This window comes from Argiope bruennichi, chromosome 7 (assembly GCF_947563725.1).
Source record: "Argiope bruennichi chromosome 7, qqArgBrue1.1, whole genome shotgun sequence".
Lineage (NCBI taxonomy): Eukaryota > Metazoa > Arthropoda > Arachnida > Araneae > Araneidae > Argiope > Argiope bruennichi.
The window spans coordinates 93352366-93375736 of NC_079157.1; the positions used below are offsets into that span (position 1 = coordinate 93352366).

A 23371-nucleotide genomic window follows, 5' to 3' on the forward strand; every position below is an offset into this window, starting at 1 on the left:
TAACCATCCTTTCTTAACAATGGCAGTGAAACTGCCAATATGAAAATCGTCAACTGTAAATAATTGATGAAAATAATACTGTAACTTCTCACTAATTTTTCTGCACTAATAAAAAATATTGATGAAAATTCTGAAAAAAAAATTAAAACTAAATTGGCATTATTAGAAATACAAATATTTTAATTTTAAGTATAAATTTATTTATGTGCAACAATATTTTCAGGAGTTAATGCAGAAAAGTGCAATTAATTTTTTACTTAATTTGTAATTAAAATCTTTTAAAAGTTGTTCTAAGAAGCATATTCCCATCTTCCCTTATATGTTTGAGAAAAATTTCACAGTCTTTAGTCAAACAATAGAGAATCAAAACAATTTGATTATTATTGATAAAATATCAATAACTTGAAAGAAAAAAAAAAAAGGACAAATGTACATTGAGTTAAGAGCTTGTTTTAATTTTTTGTTTTGAGTAAGAGCACTTCATCAAGTACAGATTTCATCAAATAAAAATTTGAAAAATACTGAATTCTACTTAATAAAAATATTTTCTTCAAAGTTTTTCAAAAACTTCTCTTTATTTTACATACATTTTAAAATCTTATTTTGTATATAATAACATATTTGTTTTTTCTCAGATTAAGAATTCATGACTGGCTGAAAAACTGATTCACTACAGATTATGTTATTTCTGATGACACTTGTCATAAACAAGCCCGCTGACTGTGTGACTTAGCTATTCATGAATAACAAAGCTTTTTACGAGGCCGATTTCATTCATGCATTTCATTCATTCAACCACAGATTGTAATTTAGACCTGAACCAGAGATTGATTACTTCTGATCCAGTACCCCCAGTAGTATTAATCTCGACATGGAGGATTTTGTGACCACGACAGATTTAAATGTGCACCAACCACCACCACTCACGGAGAGTCTTTGGCTGGCAGTTTCGAACTCATAACCCAAGGGATGCAAATCCAACGCCCTACCAACCAGGCTATCCCAGCCTACTACAGATTATAAAAGGAGGAAACAACAAAAACAGATTTTTTCTTTTATTGTTGTTAAAATCTGGGACCAATTTGCAGACTAACATTAGATTTGTAGCCTTGATTCCAAATGTTTAGTGTACGAATGCATTTGATTGAAATGAAGTACAAGTTAAGTACAATATGATTACAGAAAATTTTATTTAAATATGAACAACACTACAGTTAAAAAATATAAAACACTTTACAATAAATCTTTGAACATTTATATACATCCATGCACAAATTAGCTTTACAATAAAATAATGTGGACTGTATGGATTATAATGGCTACTGCTTACAAAACTCTCCTACTTTCATTTCATTTTTAAGAATACAAATAAAAGTTTTAAATCAAGCACCAAGAAGCAGATGTGGTATTTAACGATACTGCTTTAGTAACTAAGAATTGTTCCTATATTCTTCAGTGAGAACAGTCCTTAAAACATGAAATGAGATCTAATAACGCTGCCATACCTGAAGTCTATTCTTACAAGCTCTTTAAGTACTTAATAAATCAATTAAAAAAATGCAAGATTGAGCATTTTAAAAACATTTATTAAGGATCTACAAGTTGGTGACTTTTGGCTAGCCAGTTTTTTTCTCTTTAGCTATAATGCAAAATTAAGCACAATTAAAATGAAAGCATATTAGCAAATCTCATTACCCAAAATTTCTGTTTTTACCTTATGCATTAGATGTAATGTCTTTCTAAACTTTTACCATTCATACAAGAACTAAGACTAGTAATGTTACTTATACTTTCTATACATAAAGATGTACTGAAAAGCACTTTACAATGAAAGAAGTTTTACAGCCAATACAGATATTCAAAACAAATAAAATTAAGTCAAATTAAAGATAGCCATCAAAATTTCATTTTTACTTGACTTTAAAAACAAAAACAGAGCTTAATTACAATATTACTAAGGAATAAGAGTTTCAAAACATAACATCCATTACTGCTAGTTCGTTCTTAAGATCTCCAAAATGACAGAAAAATACAGTATTTTATAGCATGTATAAATATATTATAAAATGTTTTTGAAATAATTTTATACATTCTTTAATTACTTTCAATAAAAAAAAAGAATAGTATAATAACAACACACAATAATCGAAAAATTGCAATGAAATTGAAAATTTGATTTCAGTTTCTATTTTATTATAGATTTTTACAAGTACAACAATGCTGCTTAGGGTTTCAATAACAAAAATTAATAGTAATATCATGTCAATAAAGAGAACTTTGACCCAATAATGCCCAGAGTTTAATTTATAAAATAGTTATATTTTACTTCAGTGGCTAAACCGAACAAATTTTATTGCGTCTATTTAACTTTGCCCAATCATTTCCTAATGGAATACACTAACTATTAGCTTCATTATTAAACCAAATAATTATAATTTTGTTCCTTTATTTATTTCTGAAGTAATACAGGAAATTTAAAAGTAATAAGATAGTGATTTTTAAGAATATTTTAAGTATTTTAATATATAGCCATAAAAAAACTTTGAAAATGGTTTTCTACTAAACTTAAATTTCTTCCTTTTCCTTTTTTTCTTTCTTTCTTCAGAATTTCATTCAACTTTCATTACTTCAATTCTGGTTTTTAAAATATAGTTGAAATAAATCAAACTGGGCATTAATGGACTAAAAGCAAAATATTCTTGTTTAGATAGAAATAGAAGAGCAAACCAAAAATCAAACTGGCACACCAAATAGCAGCATGTGAGGCATAGTATTTTAAGAATATTCATTATAAATAACATAGAAAAATAACGTGTTTATTCTGGAGTATTATCACTATATACTAGTAAAGTTAACAGTGAAGAAAATTGTTGCAAATAACTTTCTTATTCTAATGAAAATACTACATTTTCATCTGTTGCTTTGGAAAAGTTACTATTGGCGTCATAGTGAAAGACTATTGGTTAAAATGACAATTCACATATGTGTAAATATATGAAAAGAAAACAAAATCAGTTTATGCAGACAAATAAAGAATAGAGAGGCTAGTTAAATACATATGGACAATTTCCTGAAACATTAACTCAAATTAAAATATGATTTTTTAAAAATTACAAATAATTTAAAAAAAGAATTTAAAATCTAGATTTGATACTTTATAAAAGCATGAACACAAACTTTTAATAACCAAACAAAATTTATTTCATTTTAAATATTATTTTTGAAAAGCAAAGGACTCTTTCCAACTCTTAAGATTACTCAGTATTAGAGTTACAGTATTAAAAAAGGAAAAGAATTAAAATTATCATCACATGAACAACTATTTTTATAGAGGTGGCTGTTTTGAATCAGATTTAACTAGGGATAAATCATGAACAGAGTTTGACAATCTTATTCATTTTATCATTAAAATGACACAATAATAGGAATAAATTCAAGATTAAGTCAGCATCTTTATATATGAAAAACTAATAAAATATTAAATAACTGAGTTTTCTGTTAATACCCTATTGCAAGATATTTTGTATCCAACATTACTGAAGAAAAATTTAAAAACAGATTTTTCGAGTATATAAACATTTAGCTTGAAAATGCAAATTTAATTATTCATATTATGTGAAAATATCCATAAGGATTTTGAAATGCTTTTTTCCAGAAAGATTTCCACAACATATGGTCAAACATTTAAGAAATTTGCATTTAAATTTATGTATTCTTTAAATAGTGATAATGCAGAAATATCAGCAAAAAAATTTACATTTTCAATAATGTTCATCATAAAACATAGGAATCCAATTCTGTGTGAAAAATTATATAAAAATTACTAAAAAAAAAATAGGCAGTGAAACAAATCTTGATATGTATTCAGATTCAGGGAAATGTCTGGATTTATTATGGACTTGTCTCAGGAATGTAAATAAAAATGGCATTTTGATATTGAAAATATTTTAAAATTAAACACAAAGCAAATTATTTGAAATTCACTTCTTCCAAATTTGATTAATAATTAAAGTGTATGCATAAAATTGAGAAAAGTAAAATTCATATATTGGCAAATTAAAAGGTTAGTGAAACCAACTATGACAAAAATATGGCCAGACCTTAAAAGACAATTAAAAAAAAATTTAATTAAGAGGAAGTTATTCAAGTTGAAAAATCAAAAGCAAGAAATATTCACTTTTCCAAAAAGGCATTTAAACTGGGATCGAAGTATTTTTGTTCTGATACAATAGGTTGGAAATCAAAAATCAATCATATGTAATGGATCAACAGAAAATAATAATTATTCATTTCCTCCATAAGCTGTTGTCAATACTATAAAAACCACATTTAAAATATCTTGGTCAGTTATGTAAAAAAGACAATATTTAATTTTAATTAATCTAAATACAAATAAGATAAGTAAAATATTACTAATTGTAAATTGATTATATTAGATTTAAGGCATCTCCTCACTTTGTTTAGATATGCCAAATATATAAGAGTTAATTTGGTTTACCAGTTTAATAGAATGTACTGACTCAAATTTTGTTTTGGTTGCCCATAACCTACAGACACTGAATCCTTTTGTTTTCAAGATATATTGAAATCAAGCTGCTCATTTTCATTCTATGATCACAGTAGAATATTTAATGCATATTTCGGTTGTCATATTTAAATAACAAACAAAACACGGAAAATTAATGATTGATAAAACTGGGAAAGGGGAAAGGAGGTGAAAACAAACTTTAAAATTCTAATCTGCCATTGTCTAAAAAATTTTTTTTACCATACATGCATAATAAAAAAGATTTTTAAAAAATATGACAACTTTAAAAAATTTGAAGCTGGAGAAGATTAAATACTATTTTCAAGAATGATAATATAAGGAAATTTCAGTATTTAGTTGGTGAACACCGGGGACAGCAAATCTTTAATTAAAAAAATAACAATTTAAATGAGAAAAAAATTAATGTTAAAAATAATTCATTCATTCTATTATCAATCAAAGTTGCAAAATGCAAAAAATTCATCATCAATATAAGCAAAAAATGTTATTTATGCTGCCTTAAAATATTTGAACTAATTCAAAGTCCATGCGCATAAATTTAGACATTTCTTTTATACAGCAACAATTACTTTTCACTCGAAAATAAATTTTTTTTTGTTTGATTTGACTAAACATTAAAACTGATAGATGGCAACATCTATATATATCATGCAGAACCACAAAAGAAACTCCAAACCACTTCTTTAATCTTAGAGCTCAAATTTTAAAATATAATAAATTTCAAAGATTCAAGTAGGAATGGTAAAAAATAAATCTAAACTGAATAAATCACAAATCATTAAAGAGGAATACCAATTACAAATATAAATCCAGTCAGATATATTTGTAAAACATGAGAAGTCCTAGACAAATACATGGAATGTATATCTTAACTCTCACCTTCATCTGTATTTTGATTGGTAGCATATGTCTTTTGCGAGGATTTGCTCAGACTAGTTTTTTCAGAAGTTGGTGAATCTGTATAAGGAGTATCGGTGTAGGGCAGTGGTATAGCTGCTGGTTTATCAGACGATGATGGCTGAGTTGTAATTGGATTATTTGAGCTAGAAGCACCCTGTAATAAAAGAAACATTTCATCCAGAATGCTGTTGTTGTTTAATGATCTCATTATTTAAACTAGATTTATTTCGATCAGTAAACCCACCACTGAGGTTTCAGACATCTGATTTTCTATTTCCCTCTCCTAATCCTATAAATAATGTATTTTTAAAATTCACTGAGTATGCTATAACAGAAGTCTATAAAATGCCATATCTACCAATACTTTATTCAGCACTGTAAACTTTGAATTATAGTCTGTGTATTTTCTGTAGGCAGTTGGTCACATTTTCTACTTCATAACGCTGAGGCAGATAAGAGTGTCACTTGTTTTTTTTTTTTTACACAGCTGTTAAGGTATTAAAGAAGGTAAGGTATTCCCGAAATGTACTGGCGTGGGAAAAACACAAGCTTTGTCGAAACCATGACGATGGAGAAGGAGAAAGAATGAAAAGTTGAGAAAACGAGTGTCCTTGAAATGCCTACAGAAATTACAGACTATAATTGAAAAAAAAGATGCTGATAATAGAAACACTATATAGGATATTCAAGTATAATATGAAAATAACCCTGCACATGATTTTGTCTGCAGACTACTATTAAAACGTATATGACAATATCAGTATTTTTAATTTAAATTTTAAACAAATAATGTGTTTTATTACAAATTGACTATGTTAAGTCAAAAATTTATTTAAAAAATAACTCTGCTTACTGATATTAACAATGTAGAATTAGTCTCAGTTGAATAAAAGAAATCATGTTAGCAGAAGTTATATAAAGTATTGTTCATTTTAAAATCTCAACTATCATTATTCTGAATTCCTTGTTAAACACATTTTCTATTTTTGTCATTCTATCACAATATATATTTTTTTTTTTGTAATTTAAATTATATTATTTTGTTCTAATTTGAAATTGTGAAAGATTTCTCCATGATGTTCGGTAAAAAAATATTTCCAACTACATCAATCATCTTACTACAATTTCAGTGAAATCAAAACCAATTGGTGCAAAACCTTCTGACAAAATGCAGAAGGTTTTTGTACTTGAAAATGATATAAATAGAAAAAGCCCCATTAAAAAAAAGTGTGAACAAAAATATGATTCAAATAATAAACTATGCATAAACTAAGCAAAGATCTTTTGAAATAAACTGAAAAAATAATTTTATCTATAAAAAAAAACTTTTTTTTTCAATTTTTAGATAAAGAAAAATAACAATAACAATTTGTGTGTGTGTGTTTTAGCCAATACAGGGAACCAAATATTGGATACTTGAAATTTTAGAACAGAAGAATAAATTGTTTGCTCTTTCTGATAATTTTGCAAATCAAATATTAAAAAGAACTGCTTAAAAACAAGCAAGAAGTTTAGTTTTTATTTAATGCATTTTTTTAAATGATTTATTTTTCCCCCCAACAAAATATGAACAGTATTATTCATTAATAGTTTACATTTTGAAAAAATATTTTCATGTTACTAGAATACCAAAAATAAAATTTTCACAAAGTTTAGAACTTTATAGAAACTGTTAAAATGAATTTTTTTTACTTTAACATTATTTATCAGATATCTTTCAAATTCATATTTCAATACTATATTTTATTCAATAATATACTTTATCATATATTTCAATCAGATAAAGCATTTTATTTTTAATAAAAGTTTTGAATTAAAAGAATTAATACTGGGAAAATTTTTATTTTAAGACAGAAAAGATGTGGATATATAAATACCTCATTTAACTTTGATTTGGAATCGTCATGGTCTTCTTCATTATTTGATGCATCTCCATCTTCTTGCTATAATAAAGTATACATTAAAATATTTTATTTAATAATTTTTATAACAATGTATATTTTTATCTGCATTTTACAAAATATTCGTGAATCAAAAATATTTTAGTTATTTTATTCATATTAATATGAATATAAGCAAGCCTAAGGGTATTTAAAAAATATGCTAGATTTAAATTGCATAAACATCACTAATCTAAGTGTACAAGTTCTGTAATTCATAAGTTTTCATCAATAAAATAACTGAACCCTTTTTACAATTTTTGAAGATCAAACTAAAAATATTTTGCTAGTATGAAATTATCCAGACCAAAACATATCCCCAGTTTACTCATGTGCACATCACTGCCAGAAACACACCATCAGTCCTTCTAGAACAGAATACATCTTAAGAATAGATTGAGGGATCTGTGAAGGTATTTGATTAATTCAGGGTCCTCCAACTTTTTAATCACCCTTGCCAAAAGTACAAAATGGAAGTATATTTTACCAAGATCAAAAAGGGCTTTTAAGGGGTTTCATTCCAAATTACTTAAAGGCACCAAAGAAAAAAGACTACGACTTTTCAAACACTAGTCAATGATTGTGCTAAGAAAGAAGACGAGCAGAAGTTCTGTCTTGATGGTGGTAACTAGAAAGCTTATTGCATATTTTGAAAGGCAGTAACTTCTTCCCAATGAAAAGGGTAGAATATCACATTTATAAGTACAATGCTACTTCAGCAATCATAAGTGAAGTAATTATTCAAGCATTACTTAATTTTTCCTTTTTCAGTTTATTCCAATTAGTGTGATACATAAGAATAAATGGGAAAGCCTTATTCTAGAACTGATTTTGCTAGAGAGACATAAGTGTAGAATGTTAATATCAAGATACCAATCATAACTGGAGACTAATTTAAGGTTTGTAAAACTTTTTCAACATTTAAGCGCCAGAATTTCAATATAATAGCTGCTTAATATTTGATTTAGTATGCATCCCAAGTATTGAGAGTTTTTAGCATATTTTAAATTATTACCATTCAGATATACTGCTGAGTGGTCGTTCGATATCTATTAGAAGTAATTAAAAAAAATGTGGTTTTAAAAGTCAGTTATTACTTCTCAGTAAATATATTATGACACCTATAAGATGTCATCATCATCAACAACAACAACAAAAAATCAAACTTTATAGTGTTTAATGATCACCAGTAATGCATAATAAAAACCATGCCTGGCTATAAATTAATTCTTAAGTGATAACATATTTTATATTAAAGGGGTCAGACAATGTTTTGTATTTCATCTCTTATAGAGCAGCATTGAAGAAAATCAAAAATTCAATATAGGGCTCCTCTCTTAAAACTAAATGTGCCAAAATATTTTGTAATTAGCTTTTGTCGTCAAACTCTATTAAAGATCCTAGAAATGTCAAACAGCAGCAAAGTAATTAATTTTTTTTTTTTTTTTTTTTTTTTTTTTTTGCAGACTGGAATATTTTTTTGGAATGCTGGTGTAAAGCTGTCCCTCCCCTTTCATATATTTTGTTTGGGTTTTAGCAAAGGTAATATTGTAAAGAATCAAATTTTATTTGTCAACCTTTTGGAGTTTTTGTATTCCTTTGGAGTATTTTATTTGTCAACCTTTTGGAGTATTTGAATGTAGAGACGGTCTAGATCATCTATGAATTCAAAACCATCTGGTATTAATAACAACAATTGATAATCTTAAAAAATGCTCCAGATATTCAAGTTAATTATATATATATATTGCTAAATTACATATATAAGTTAAATGCCTGCTACTATTATATTGCTCAGAAAAATAGCAAAGTCTAGAAGTTAATGACTCATAATGTAGGAACATTTTTCTTTTATGCCAGTAGATGGCAGAAATGTCTAATTATAATAAAATTCACTTGATAACATTTATTCAAATGATTTGAAGGTAGCCAAAAAATGCTTACACATACATGAAGTAAGACAATTTTTTTGGTATGCAAAAAGAGAGTCATAAACATAAACTTCCATTTGCTTTATTCTTGCAAAGGAACACACAACCTGTGTTTATTTTTATTGAGAGGGATAAGAATTTATACACAGACTTGTAAATACAAACAAGATGTCTCAACTAAGATTTTTTCCTGCTATAATCCAGAATTGATGAATAAATTTTCAAATACTACATTTATAATGAATAGAATAATATCTGCTGATCGGGAGAAACAAATTAGTCTAATATTGTATTCTTTTTTTCACTACATGAATATTTCTTAGTAAAAATAGATTTTGTAATTGTACCAATATCTTTCATATTAAAATTGAAAATAAATTATAGGATTATAAATTCAACTAGCTTGATATTAAAAATACTTTAGGAAGTAATTATCAAATTAATAGTATTCAGAATAAATTTAAAAAATGAAAGAGTAAGATACAATACTAATCAATAACATTTTAAATATAAATCATTGATTTCAATAGAAAATGCTTCCTAATCCTAACAATAAACATACTTTACCTGTTCAAATTCATCTTCATCGGCCACTTCAGGTTTACATTTACCACAACAAAAGTTGAAGCAACAACAGCAGCAAAAACAGCAACAGAAATAACACCCTGTTATTATTCCACACAGTGCACAGAATGCCTGAAAGAAAGCCATTGAAATTATATTTTTTAAGGTTTTAGATACAAATGCATTTCATTTTAAGATTCATTATAATCACATGAAAATATTTTTTTTTTTTTCAAATGACATTATTTGTTAATGATAAATTTATCAGAAAAATCAATCCTTCATCTGAGCAGTTTTTTTTTTCTTTTTTTTTTTTAAATTCCTAATTGTAACTAAAGCAAATGATAAATTTTTACACATTAAATGCCTTTCGTGACGGCACTATTTTTTAGAAAAAAATATGTCTTTTATTGAAAAAGTAAGTTTTTATTACCACTAAACTGCAATTTTTATAAAAACAAATCCATTGTTTGTAATTTTTACCATAGAATACCAATTTTAAAATCTCACAATATTTACTAAAAATTTTATAGAACCAGTTGATTAAATTGCTTTTGCAAGCTAGAAGCAAAATCCAAATGAGGTTAAATATCTGCTATTGTATTTAATCTTTACTAACTCAAATGCAGACAATCAGAAAATAAAAATTTATGAATAAAATATATTCAGGAGAAAGTAATAATAAAAAATCTTTGCTTTTTTTTTTTTTTTTTTTTTTTTTGCACATTATTAATTTATGTTTACAAAATCTTCAATCTTAGAAATACATGTAAAAGTGGAATGAAGTGCTAAGTTTTGGAAGCAATATCACACTGAATAAAGCCACAGTTGAACCTCAAAATAATCCTTTACAATCATAATCCATTTGTAATTTTAGTAACATTTAAAGCACATAAAATCATAATGGCTCCTTTATTTTAGAGTGATTACAAATAATAATAATAAATCCCACAAAATTTACAAAGACGACAAAAAAAAAAAAAAAAAGAAGTTAAGTCTCACCTTGAACCAACCACTGGAAAGCACAAAATAGGCATTCACGTTTGATTCTCCAAAATGTTCTGCAGCATACAATCCCAAAGATCCATATTTATCATAGATATTTCTTTTGGTTTCATCTATCAAAATGCTGTGTGCTCTATTGATGTCTTTGAACTAAAAAAATATTCATATTAAAATAGGATGTTTTATTCAAACTTATTTTCGGTAGAAAGTAATCCAATTCTTATTTTGAAAAAGTAAAAATAATATCACATATAACTAATACTGATTATTTAAATTGCAATTATGACTATAGCATAAGCTAAAAAGGCTTTATCTATTAACATTTAAATATAGTTAACAAATTTCTAATACCTATAAATTTTTAAAAAATTCAGATGAAATGAAAATCTTAGTAGATTCATTTAAGATTATTGCAATGGACAATATATTTTGGTGATAAATGCTAATATTACAATATTGGAAAATTCTTTAAATTTTTTTAAACGATTATAAAGATTCTAATAAAAAAAAGTTAAAACATTTGGTTCAGTGATCATATGACAAATCTGTAGAAATGTATACAAATACAAGCAATTAACTGTTGCAGCAGGTGTCTTCTGGTTCAAGATCTTCAACCTATAAATAGTTTTTTTTTTTTTTTGCAGAAAATAAAATTTTATTAGTTTTGAATACAAACTATAATATATAGAATAGCTTTAACCCTAAATATTTCTAGTAACTCCTTCCAGGAATAAATTGGAAGAATTCATCAATCTATAATTAGACATGTTCATATGCAATAATTTAATCTCATTTTTTCTTTGTTACAATTAATATTAGTGAGTTATCCCTGCTTTAATGCTTATACAATGGATTCTTAGCCTGTGTACATAAATGATTTATAATAACTGAATTTTTAGACTAAAAAATTTAAATAAATGTATAATAGTACCCATTTAACATTTTTTTTTAATGCTTATAATTCAGATATATATATACAAATTTTTTTCTTTCTTTTTTTTAATTTTGCACCCTTTAAATTGGAACTGTATGCTAAGATAAAAAATGTTTTGAAACAAGAAAGGGATAGTTTTTAGCTATTCTATATGATAAAAATCTCAGGAATGGGTTAAAAAAATTATGCAAATTTTGGTTAAAAATGAGGTTTAGGAAGCAATTATATTTTTTAGAAAGGTAAGCAATTTTATCTGTGAAATTGTATTTTTACTCATGAAACTGCAAGTAAATTTTAAACACAGCTACAACTTGAAGCTAAATTTTGCTTGAAATTAATGAATATAAAACATTTTATGTCAGAATTGGTTATAATGAAACTGGCTCAGTCATGCTTTAATTGTTATCAATAATAAATTATATTTGCTCAAATACTATTTGTAAACAATATAAAGCATATTAATATTTTATTATGATGCATAAAATTTATTTATGAATACAAGTGAATAATATAAATATCAAATTTTATTCTTTGACTATAAACATGCATTTAAGATACACTAGCCTCTTTTGGCAGAATTAGTTTCTACAAAAATTCAAATTAATTTTTCATACATAACTTCTTCAGCAAAGTGTTTATAAACTTCAAATTTTGATGGCCATGCATCTTACACTATTTTAGAAGTCTCACACATTCTGTTCATAATGCTGCATAATTCTTTTAAATTTTCATTTTTTTTTTAGTTTCAGGTAAAATTTGTACTTTAATTTAAATGAAGAAAGTGACAAAGCTTCATCAAATCCAGGAAATGGAAGCTGTTTATAAAAAATTTAAAAACAGAAAGAAAAGTCATTTTTGTAGTTTTGCAGAATATATTTCATGGTTTACAAAATATATTAACGGCTTATTCAATAAAAAAAAAAAATTAAAAAAAGATTCTTTCTTTAAAATATTTTTTAGTATTAATTAAAAAATTTTAAGCACACTACAATAAGAAACAATTTCAAGCTAAAGAGGGATACTCTAAAAAAGAATGAAAATTGAATATTCATAATTACTTATTCCTGAAGTTAAATCTTGGTTATGAGTGTGACAACATTCTGAAATTTTATTATAAGTATGCCTCATTTATCACAAATGGGTAAAAACTTTAAAATAAATAAATTTAACCAAAAAACCCCCCTAAATATCTATAGTTAATCAAAAAAGGTTAAAGGTGCGCAACAATGAAAATCATTTAGGTCTGAACAATGAAATAAATTGTACGAAATTGTCGAGCTAAGCACATTCTTTTTAAGATACCTAGATTTCCCAATTCTAAATTGACATGGATATAAAATAAATCCTCACTAGAACCCTATGGTATATAAAAACTGGTAATAAATCTTTCTCCTTTTTCAATTCTTCTGATATTGTGAATGTCAGTTTTCCTGCACTCTTGTACATAAATTATGCCTCCCAATATAGAATAAAAGTGAAGCTTAAATTTCAAAGAGTGTCTTCTCTCTCTTTTAAGTAAGTAAGTTATATATATATAAACTTACATGGTAAGTTTTTTTTTAATTTCTATTTTTTTATTATTAACTTTGCTATAAAACTTACATATAAAGATCAGAACCTTATATAGACATTTTTAATTTATTTTTTATCATAATACACAAATTTTTTTAGATCACTTTGAAATTGTATTACAATGGAACAATTTAACCAGCAATTATTTTTCATTTTTTAAATAAATTTTTACTCTTACAGCAAATATTAATATTAGAGACATGCAATATAAAAACACATCTTTTGACAGTTGCCATCAACAAAAATGGTAATTTTCCAAGGTTTTTTCATTATAACAGTTATCAATAAACTTTTTATATAACATTTTATATTTGTTCCTATAATGATTTAGACCACTAACTTTACTTGTCCTTTTAAACATAATTCATATATTACAATCATAAAATAAAACTAATACAATCTTAAAACTGCATTTTTTTTTCTAATTTGCCATTTAAAGATTTAATTTTTTGAACATTTAATATATTTGAAAAAAAAAAAAAATGTAACTCACTAAGAAGGGTATTAGATATTATCTATAGAAAGAATTAATATTGCAGTCAAAAAATATAAAAACTTCATTTAAAATTCTATATTATATATATATATATATATATATATATATATATATATATATATATAAAATCAAATTGTTGATGAAAATGAGATTTGGTTTGCTTCATCATATATTGCCCTAGGAGCACAATACAGGGTGTCTACAAATGATGGACCCGATTTTAAAAAATCATATTTTCAAAAGTTCTCGACGGAATAAAATAATTAATGCTTAAAAATAACGAGAAAAGCACGAAGTTTTTCTTTTGTTACCAACAGATAGTTTTTTTACCTTATACATGTTCGATATGGGACCCTTTTGTCACACGGCATACGTCCAATCGATAATCTAGTTCATTCCACACATTTTGTAACATGTTTCTAATAATGTTTTGTAATGCTGCAGAAATGCGTTGTTTCAATTCTGGGAGTGTTTTCGGCATTGGCTGTACGAAAACAAGGTCTTTCACGTAACCCCATAGAAAGAAATCGCATGGGGTTAGGTCAGGAGATCTTGGTGGCCATGTTAATAACGTTAAATCATCGTCACCCACACGGCCTATCCATCTTTGTGGAAGCACATTGTTTAAGTAACTACGAACCGTCAAAGACCAATGAGGTGGTGCTCCATCTTGTTGGAAGATAAAATCGGGACTGTCCTCAAGCAGTTGCGGAAATAACCAAATTTCCAGCATGTCGAGATAATTGTCACCTGTGACAGTTTTTTCACCGAAGAAAAAAGGCCCATAAATTTTTTCACGACATTGCACAGAAAACGTTTACTTTGGGTGAATCTCTCGTAAACTGTTGAAATTAATGAGGATTTTCACTTCCCCACACTCTCACATTGTGACGATTAACATGTCCTAATAAATGGAATGTCGATTCATCTGAAAATACCAATTTTTTGGCAAAATTTGGATTTTGTAATTCCATTAGTATGCGTTTACAAAAGTCTAATCGACACACTTTATCATTCTCTGTTATTTGTTGCAGCAACTGTAAACGATACGGTTTAAACTGTAATTTTGTACGCAAAACTTTCCATACCGTTTGATGTGGCATTCCTAATTCTCGGCGTCGTTCGTAAGGCTTGGCCGGCCGCTGCTTTTCTTTTTGCACAAGCAACCTATTTCTTTAAACTGCTTATACCATCGCAAAATGCTTTTGTTAGTTGGTGATTCTTTACCGTATTGAATTCTAAAAGCACGTTGAACAGTAGTAGTCGAAAAAACCCTTGCGTACTCCAACACACAAAAACTCTTCTCACTCAATGTCGCCATTTTGGGCTTCTTACTCTCAGCGATCGTAAATGGCTGCCATCTGTTAGTAACAAAAAAAACTTCGTGCTTTTCTCGTTATTTTTACGAATTAATTATTTTATTCCGTCGAGAACTTTTGAAAATATGATTTTTTAAAATCGGGTCCATCATTTATAGACACCCTGTATTTTAAATTCGCATTTGGAATTGTTGAAATTCAATAAAGCTCAATAAAGTTTTCACATTTTTGTAATAATTATGATATTTCTTTTATGGTGATGCTACTTGTATAATAGAAAGTTAGGCAAAAATTAACTAGTAAAATACCACAAATAAAAGAAAATCTATAATAATCTATATAATATAATTCTAAAGCTTAAAAGATTATTCAGTAAAACTCCCAAATTTTTAAAAAGAGCAAATATACTGCATATAGATTCATTAAGCAATTTATACTTTTCAGATTACTACAATAATCTAATAAGTAAACATCCAATTAAAATGTTTTACTTAATTTCAATAGTAAATAAAAAGAAAGCCAAATTACCTTCTCTGCAACCTGTGGATTTTCAAGGTTTTTGTCAGGGTGATATTTCAAAGCTAGCTGAAATAAAATTTAACAAGTTAATAGCAAAATAGAAGTATAAATATAAACAGAACAAACACTTTTGCTAAAATATGAATGTGAAATTTCATCATTCTTAGAACATTATTTCTTATCATTCATTCTTATTCATTATTTCATCTAAATGCTCTAAAATAATGCTTACACAATTATTTAAAACTCCCCAGCTTATCAGAACATTAAACAAGAAAATTCAAAATATTTTTTGAAAATCAAGAAGCATTTCTACAAAGTGGAAAATTAAATTGCAGAATTAAAATTCATTATAAGTTGGATTTTTTACAGTGAAAATGTCTCGAATAATTTAGTAATAAGTAACTTAGAATAACAGATATAGTATTTTGAGATATTCAGAGAAAATATTAAAAATAAGTTTTTTTTTAAAAGTAAAATTGATCATAAGAATTTGTGGAAAAACGTTTCAGTGTTTGAAAATGTTTTATCTTAGACCTAACCTGTATTATTAGAGCGTCTAATCTAATGTGTATTATTTGGCAAAATCTCTATTAATGAAATATAATCATATACATAAAATTTCTACAGAATATATGTCAAAATTACAAGACATTCATATCAAGAATAAATTTCATTAAATGTAATCACTCATGAAAAAAATTAAATGCTCGTTTTTCTCCATCTATAATTAAAATTTTAATTTTGTAAACAAATCAAATAAGTTTAATAACAAAAGAAACAGAATGGGTAGTAGGAAGTAGAAATAAAACAATGAGAAAAACCTGATATTTATTACATCATTCATAATGTAATATCAATTATTTTAATATTACAAATATATGGTTTGTAATTTAAGCTAACAAGCATTTAATGCTTAAAAGAAGCAAATTTATATTATACCAAATAGAATATTTATATTATATAATTAAGAATAGATTTTAGTCATTATTACCTGACGATATTTCTTTTTGATTTCATCTTTGGTACTAGTCTTTGGTAATTCTAAAATCTGATACAGACTATCACCAGTTGTGCTAAAGTAAATAAAATGATGGTAAAGGAAAAAAAAAAAAAAAAAATAATACTATATAAATTTTTTGGAATCTATAAATAAACCAATAAATATGTTTACAAAAATAAGCCATTAAATAAAACAGATAACACAAATTTCATTGACAATTTCTGACAATATGATATAGTTATAGAAATACAGTTGAGCAACAAATTATCAATATTACCAAGAAATTACTTACTCTTATACTCTTCTTTTGACATTTTAAATTAAAAATGACAAAAGAATTAAAATGTGAATTTATTTAAATCTTGAAACTGTTTTCCCTAAAATGCTGCTAAAAATAAATTTTAAAAATATAACACTTTTGTAATTACATATTACTTAACAAGGGCAAAAATGGAATTAGCTGGTTCCCAATAACTAACTTCTAACAAAAATCAGAAAATAGTGGTAATATATAAAATCTTTAATATAGTTCTTATAAATTTTTGAAATCAATTTATTTTGATTAATAGACTTTTTATTATCTTTCTTTAAATCTATCTTTTTTTTTTTTAATGTCTATCAAGATACAACTTGTGCCAGTTTCAAACTTCTTTAAATAATACATAATTTTTCTTTGCAAAAAAAACTTTCAAAATAGAAGTCATGCAAAGGCACTATTCTACTAAAAATATTAGAGGAAAACAACAGCTAATACTTTTATAAAGACTATTCTAAATAGAAGAATAAAAAAAAAAAAAAAAAAAAAAAAAAAAAAAAAGGGATAAAATTATTTAGTGTTGGATCAGTGATATTTTCAAGCCTTGAATATTCTCATATTCTTCAAAACTAATAAATCATGATAACCATGATATTTCAAACACACACACACACACACAATAGGAGACAATTTGCTTACATTTTTACTTCTCATCTATACAATTTCCAGGAGATTCAAAGCTAAGTTATTTAATAACAGTGTTTTAATAACTAATTTATATTAACCATTAAATAATATTCACCTTGATATGACTTGATTAGAAATATTAGTTTTTCATGTAGAAATAACTCAAGATTTTTTTATTATTTTAATTACGTTAGATTCTGATAGGTTAAGTACCAACTTGAAGCTATATAAGTGAGTTGCAAACATGATACATAGGTGTGAGATACAAAAAAATTGATCATGAAGGAAATAATCATGGTTAGATGATGAGAATGACATAAGAGTTGGTATCCCATACTTCGAACTTCAATGCTGCATTAACTCAGCGTACATAGTGAAGTATTTCGGATGCAACAAAGTATCAACTTAGAAATTGAGATTTCAACACTAAGCCAAAATCTTTGACCAGACATGACTTTATAAAGTATTAACAGCTAAGTAAATAAAGGCTTATGATCTTAGATAAGAAATTTCTAAAGAAACATCTACAAAGAAATGAAACAGCATACAAATAATTTTAATTCATAATGTGATTACATTAGCAAAAGCTATTTCTAAATCTTTCAGAACTAGTTAGTCAACATAGTAGAATAAAGTTTAATAGAAAATATATATTCTTTAAATTTTCAATCCAAGATCAAATGAGTAAAATATAAATATTGTACTTCCAATTGAAAAATAGAAAAGCAGTAAAAACCAATTCAAGAAGAAAATTTATCATGCTTATTGTATCAGTGCCATTGAATAAAATACATCAAAATGAAATATTGAATAAATAGTAACATATTTTGCATAAAAAATGAAACAAATGAATCAAAATTCATAATTAACCACCTCATGATTATCAAACTTAAAGCCAAAATACCTCAACAATATTTCAAATTAGTTCTGCAAATTCCATAAAATACTTTCAATATGAAACTCTAAACTGGAATCTTTCCACATACCAAGTGAAAGATTATAATTAAATCATTAATTATCAATATAAGTAAATGTTCAAAATATCTATAAAAAATGTTTATTTTAGGGAGAAATAGTAAAGTTATTTTCTTCCTTTTCAATTCATTAGAAAGTGTGATTTGCCATCTCTTTTGGTGGCATAGAAGGAAAAGAAGCATGTATCCTTGTTCTCTTAAGTTGTAATAGACCCTGCTATCATGTAAATGGTGATAAATATAAAATCATGATTAAAAAGTATATATAGAAAGATTAGACTGTAAAAGACCAGTGTTTAAAGAGGAGTGAAGAATAAATCCTGATGATTTTGCAATACATACGTAGCTCCACCAGAGGAAAAAAAAATTGATCTACATTTAAATATTGAAATAATTAATCTATTAAAAGCTCTAAGCAAGTATGAAAAAATATTTTTTTTAAAAATCTACTTTCAAGAAGAAAAATTTATATGCATCCAATTCTATCACAATTTGTAAAAATGAATTTATACCTCACAACTATCAAACTTGTATTATTCTTTATAAGAAATATTTTCATTAGGATTATATTACCAAGAATTATTTTAAACATCATAATATTTATACACATAGCTTTTAAAGTTTTTGATATCTATATTTGTACAGTAAAATTATACCTTCCTCCCTAAGAGAATCAATATAAAGAAAATATTTTCACCACAATACCAAAACCTGATGAAGTTTAGTAAAAATTTGTTTTCATTAAATATTCAATAAGATCAAAGATTTTTAAAATCAAAATGAAGTCTCCAAATTATAAATTAGGGAGATCCAACACCAAATTCTACTAAATAATCTATGGATTCATGCCAGGTTTTGAGAAGGAATCTTACCTTAATGATAGTGTGTCCGTCATTAAGTCTTTTCTTTTGAATGTTAAATAGAGTAGAAAATTATGCAATAGACGGAAATACTAGCATTGTATATCCTAAAGCACAGAATTAACAACATTCACTCTCAACAAACATGTTAACCGATTCAATCACTTTTTTAAAAAGTTTACATAAAACAAGTTATAGCTCAATAAAATTAAATTCAAAGAATGATTAGAATATTTTTTAAATTTAACATCAACTACTCAAACTGACACAGCATTTGGCTATGTTTGAAATATTTTAAATCTTTTTGTCATCTACTTCCCCCCCCCCCCCAAGATATAATCTATATAGGTCTGTTAAAAAATACTAAATTTATCAAAGTTAGGCAGCGAGATCAGGCAACAGAAACAGAAAATCTAATGCAAATTCTTACATGTTAACAATTGATAGAAATAGCTTTCTACAAGGATTTTATCACATCTACCATCAGCACTATCATTAACAGGCAACTGACTCAGATGCAGAAAGTTCTTTGTTTTGAAGACAAACAAATCAGATACATTTTGAACAAACATCAGAAACATTTAAATATATCAGAAACAAACATACTGACAGAAATCCTACAGTTTCTGACTCTATTGAAATATCTTTCAACTTCAAATATATAAAAAAATTCAATTTATTATTAAAATAGGTATATTATTAAGAAAAATTTTTGACAGAAATTAAATAAAAACAGTTTTACTCAGTAATGCCATGAAATTTTAACAATATAAACCTTTTAATATTGCAATATATGCACTCATTTCTGTGACATGAGTAATTCCAATCTGAAATGCTTAAGTGATCATCCATTTTAATAATACCATTAAAAAACACCTTAATATAAGAGTATTTTTTTTTATTTAAAAAACAATGTTGTATTTAAAATATAAATATACTTTTGAAATTATAATTTTCACTCTCCATAACAGCACTTAGAATATATCTTATTCCATGTGGATAGCATTCAATCTGCCATAGCCACAGGGTAAAATACATTTGAAATATTGCCACATGAATGGAATAAAACTCATCCCCTTCCTTTACTGTAAAAAAGGAACTATCTTTAATTTCCAGTATCTGCTACTCTATAATTAATTCCAGGAAATAAAAATTACAGTAAATACATTTTATAAAATAGCAATACTACGTGTACAAAAGAAACCTAAAAAAGAAGCATTGTGTCTCTTTAAAGAAGTACATAAAATATTAAAATTTAAACAATTCATTTAAGAAATACAGTGATGATAAAATATCTTTATGTGACTACTTACCTAAGTTTACGAGAGGGATGGCCTGCCATCAAGTATAGTAATATAGAGATACAGAAGTGAAATTAAAAGATTCAACAGTCAAGTGAGGTATGTCTTCATCTAAGGATTTAAAAAAAAAATTATTAAGAGTTCATAATATTTATTAATTTTTCATCATAAGATAGAGAATTTAACAGCATTTTAAAATTTATAAAATTGAAGTTTTTGCACTAATCTAAAAGAATATATATATTCCAACATGTTAAGTCAATTTTTATTCAAAATTTCAAATATTAAGCATTTGCAGCGTAAATATTTAAAATCTAATCATTAAAAGCAACTAATATCAAATGATACCTGAGGAATCAAAGAAAAGAATCAAAACAATATTAAAATTTGATTCTTTTTATTGGTTAAACTAAATTGATTTCATTGCATTTATCTATTTAAATAATACATTCAGAACAAAATACTTTAAAACAAGTAAAATATAATCTACAAAATAGCCTTAATGCAAGAAGAATAATATAACAAAAACTTCAAAGCCTAATAGATCAAGTTTCCATCTCATGTAGCGCATATCATATGCATCATTTTCTACTTTTTGGTTGAACAGTAATTTTAACTGATTACCAAGATTTCACTTTGTGGTCCATCAGTCTAAAAAATATTTTAAATTGCAAATAAAATATAACAAAAGAAAAGGATGTCAATAAAATTTCCTTTTCATTACAATTACAAATAATATTTTAATAGCTTAAGAGTACTTACAAAAGAGTGCAATATGCAAATCATCTCTTCGAGAATAATTCTGAAACATCTCATTTTTACTTTTATACATGGAATATTTCTTGTATCTAGTAATTCAAATTTTGAATCAGACATATAACAACTAAAATATTTCTGTAAGATTATATAGCATTATAATCTGCCACTCCCGAATGAGATATTATGTATAGCAATGGCTGACTAAGATCAGCTCAAGGTTATTAAGTAGATATTAGATGTATAAATGAAAAATGTAAGTAAATCAAATGAGAAATTTAAAGAATTCATATAAATTGTAATACAATAAATAATGCTTAGTAATAATAAAATATTAATACAATATATATAAATATTCAAATTTTTTAAAGAAAAAAGTAAAGTTCTGAAAATATTTATACTTTTAGTTTTTAACGATAATAAAGCAATGCTTCACATATTTGGAAATCTCAGATGATAAAAGCTCCAAAACCCTGACAAAATTTCTATGAGAATCATCATTGATAATACATTTAAATATAATTTTATACTCTTATTTTTAAAGTATAGTAGATGCAAAAGTGAGAACAGCTAATATAAGAAGAGAGGCTCTACTTGCACATTATAATATTCTAAATAAGTCAGGTATTTCTATTGATAATAAGGGACAAAAGTAGGTAACTACAAATAGAACCTAAAAATTCCAGCTTTTATCTTTTAATGTTTTGAAAAATGAAGAAGCACTAATTTTCATCTTCAAAAGAAATCTTGATTTTACTCAGTAATGTTTAAGAAACAGCACCATTTATACACAAAATATTATTTATAATATGTTCAGAACACACTTCAAATAAAGAAAATATATATAAAAAATGTTTATCTTTAGAATACATTCTCTAAAACATCTATATAAATGAGTATATTTATAAAATAAAGGACAGAAAAATTATTTATAAGAAAGCAGAACAAGTCGTAAAGAAAATGCAGTTAAAAAAAAAAAAAACTACACTGATTTAGAGAATCTGCAATTGTTGAATTCATAAGCATTACTTGAGAGAGATACCTTTAACGCGGTTAACTGTTTACATGTAAAAAAACACTCCCTGTAAAATATATCGAGGAAAAGATTCTCACATTCTTTCAAGTAGCAAGAGTTATTCAAATTTCGTCTGAATTTTCAGAATAGTAAAACATACGTACAAGCTGCGAAAAACATTATCTATATCATAAATGAAGATGATTAAACTCAGTTTGTGAAAGTATAACACATTTAGATTTCGGAATAATACTGCAGAAAATATGACAAAGGTATTTAAGAAAATAATTTATATCAAAATTAAATTTTCTTTCATACTTAAGAATAGCAAATAATTCAATAAATGAAACAAACAATACTTCAACTTTTGACCCAGAATTCATTTTTTAACGAAAGTTACATCAAGGTTTTCACAGAGTATTAACTGAAATGAAATGTTTACCTAATGGCATTCAACTATTCCTTCACCACAAGTTTATACTAAAATTAAAATACAATTCTCTCACTCCACAGGCGAATACTTCCGAAGTACACAAACCGCTTTTTGACATAAAAAAAAATAATACACTTACGCAGTCACAGTTAAAATAATGTACACAACAATAAAAAAAACTGTGGGGTAAGAGGATGAACAAATGAAGTCGTTGGTCTTTGGCGGTTGTTCAAATGTATTTTTTATTATTTTTATTTTTTCATTGTATATTAGTTATTTGCTGTTTCAAGTATGTGTGACTTTTCCTTTTCTAGTGTCACCACTCGGGTGAATTGGTGCTTTCCTTTGTTATGTCGA

The 23371-nt window shown here is 25.9% G+C and overlaps 1 protein-coding gene across 2 annotated transcripts; it reads right to left on the reverse strand.

Annotated features, from left to right (window-relative positions):
• Positions 1-1166: 1166 nt before the first annotated feature.
• On the reverse strand, positions 1167-23159 carry LOC129975948 (dnaJ homolog subfamily C member 5-like). Of its 2 annotated transcripts, XM_056089248.1 has the most exons (8): positions 23024-23159; positions 20823-20921; positions 16724-16805; positions 15739-15795; positions 10887-11039; positions 9888-10016; positions 7327-7392; positions 1167-5603 (listed from the first exon to the last, which is right to left on the reverse strand). In XM_056089248.1, the coding sequence occupies exons 2-8, from the start codon at positions 20849-20851 to the stop codon at positions 5418-5420; spliced, it is 702 nt and encodes a 233-aa protein (XP_055945223.1). In that variant the 5' UTR covers positions 20852-20921; positions 23024-23159; the 3' UTR covers positions 1167-5417. The 2 variants fall into 2 exon arrangements, with proteins under 2 accessions (XP_055945223.1, XP_055945224.1); XM_056089249.1 differs by lacking the exons at positions 20823-20921; positions 23024-23159 and adding an exon at positions 19522-19620.
• Between the last annotated feature and the right edge of the window lie 212 nt (positions 23160-23371).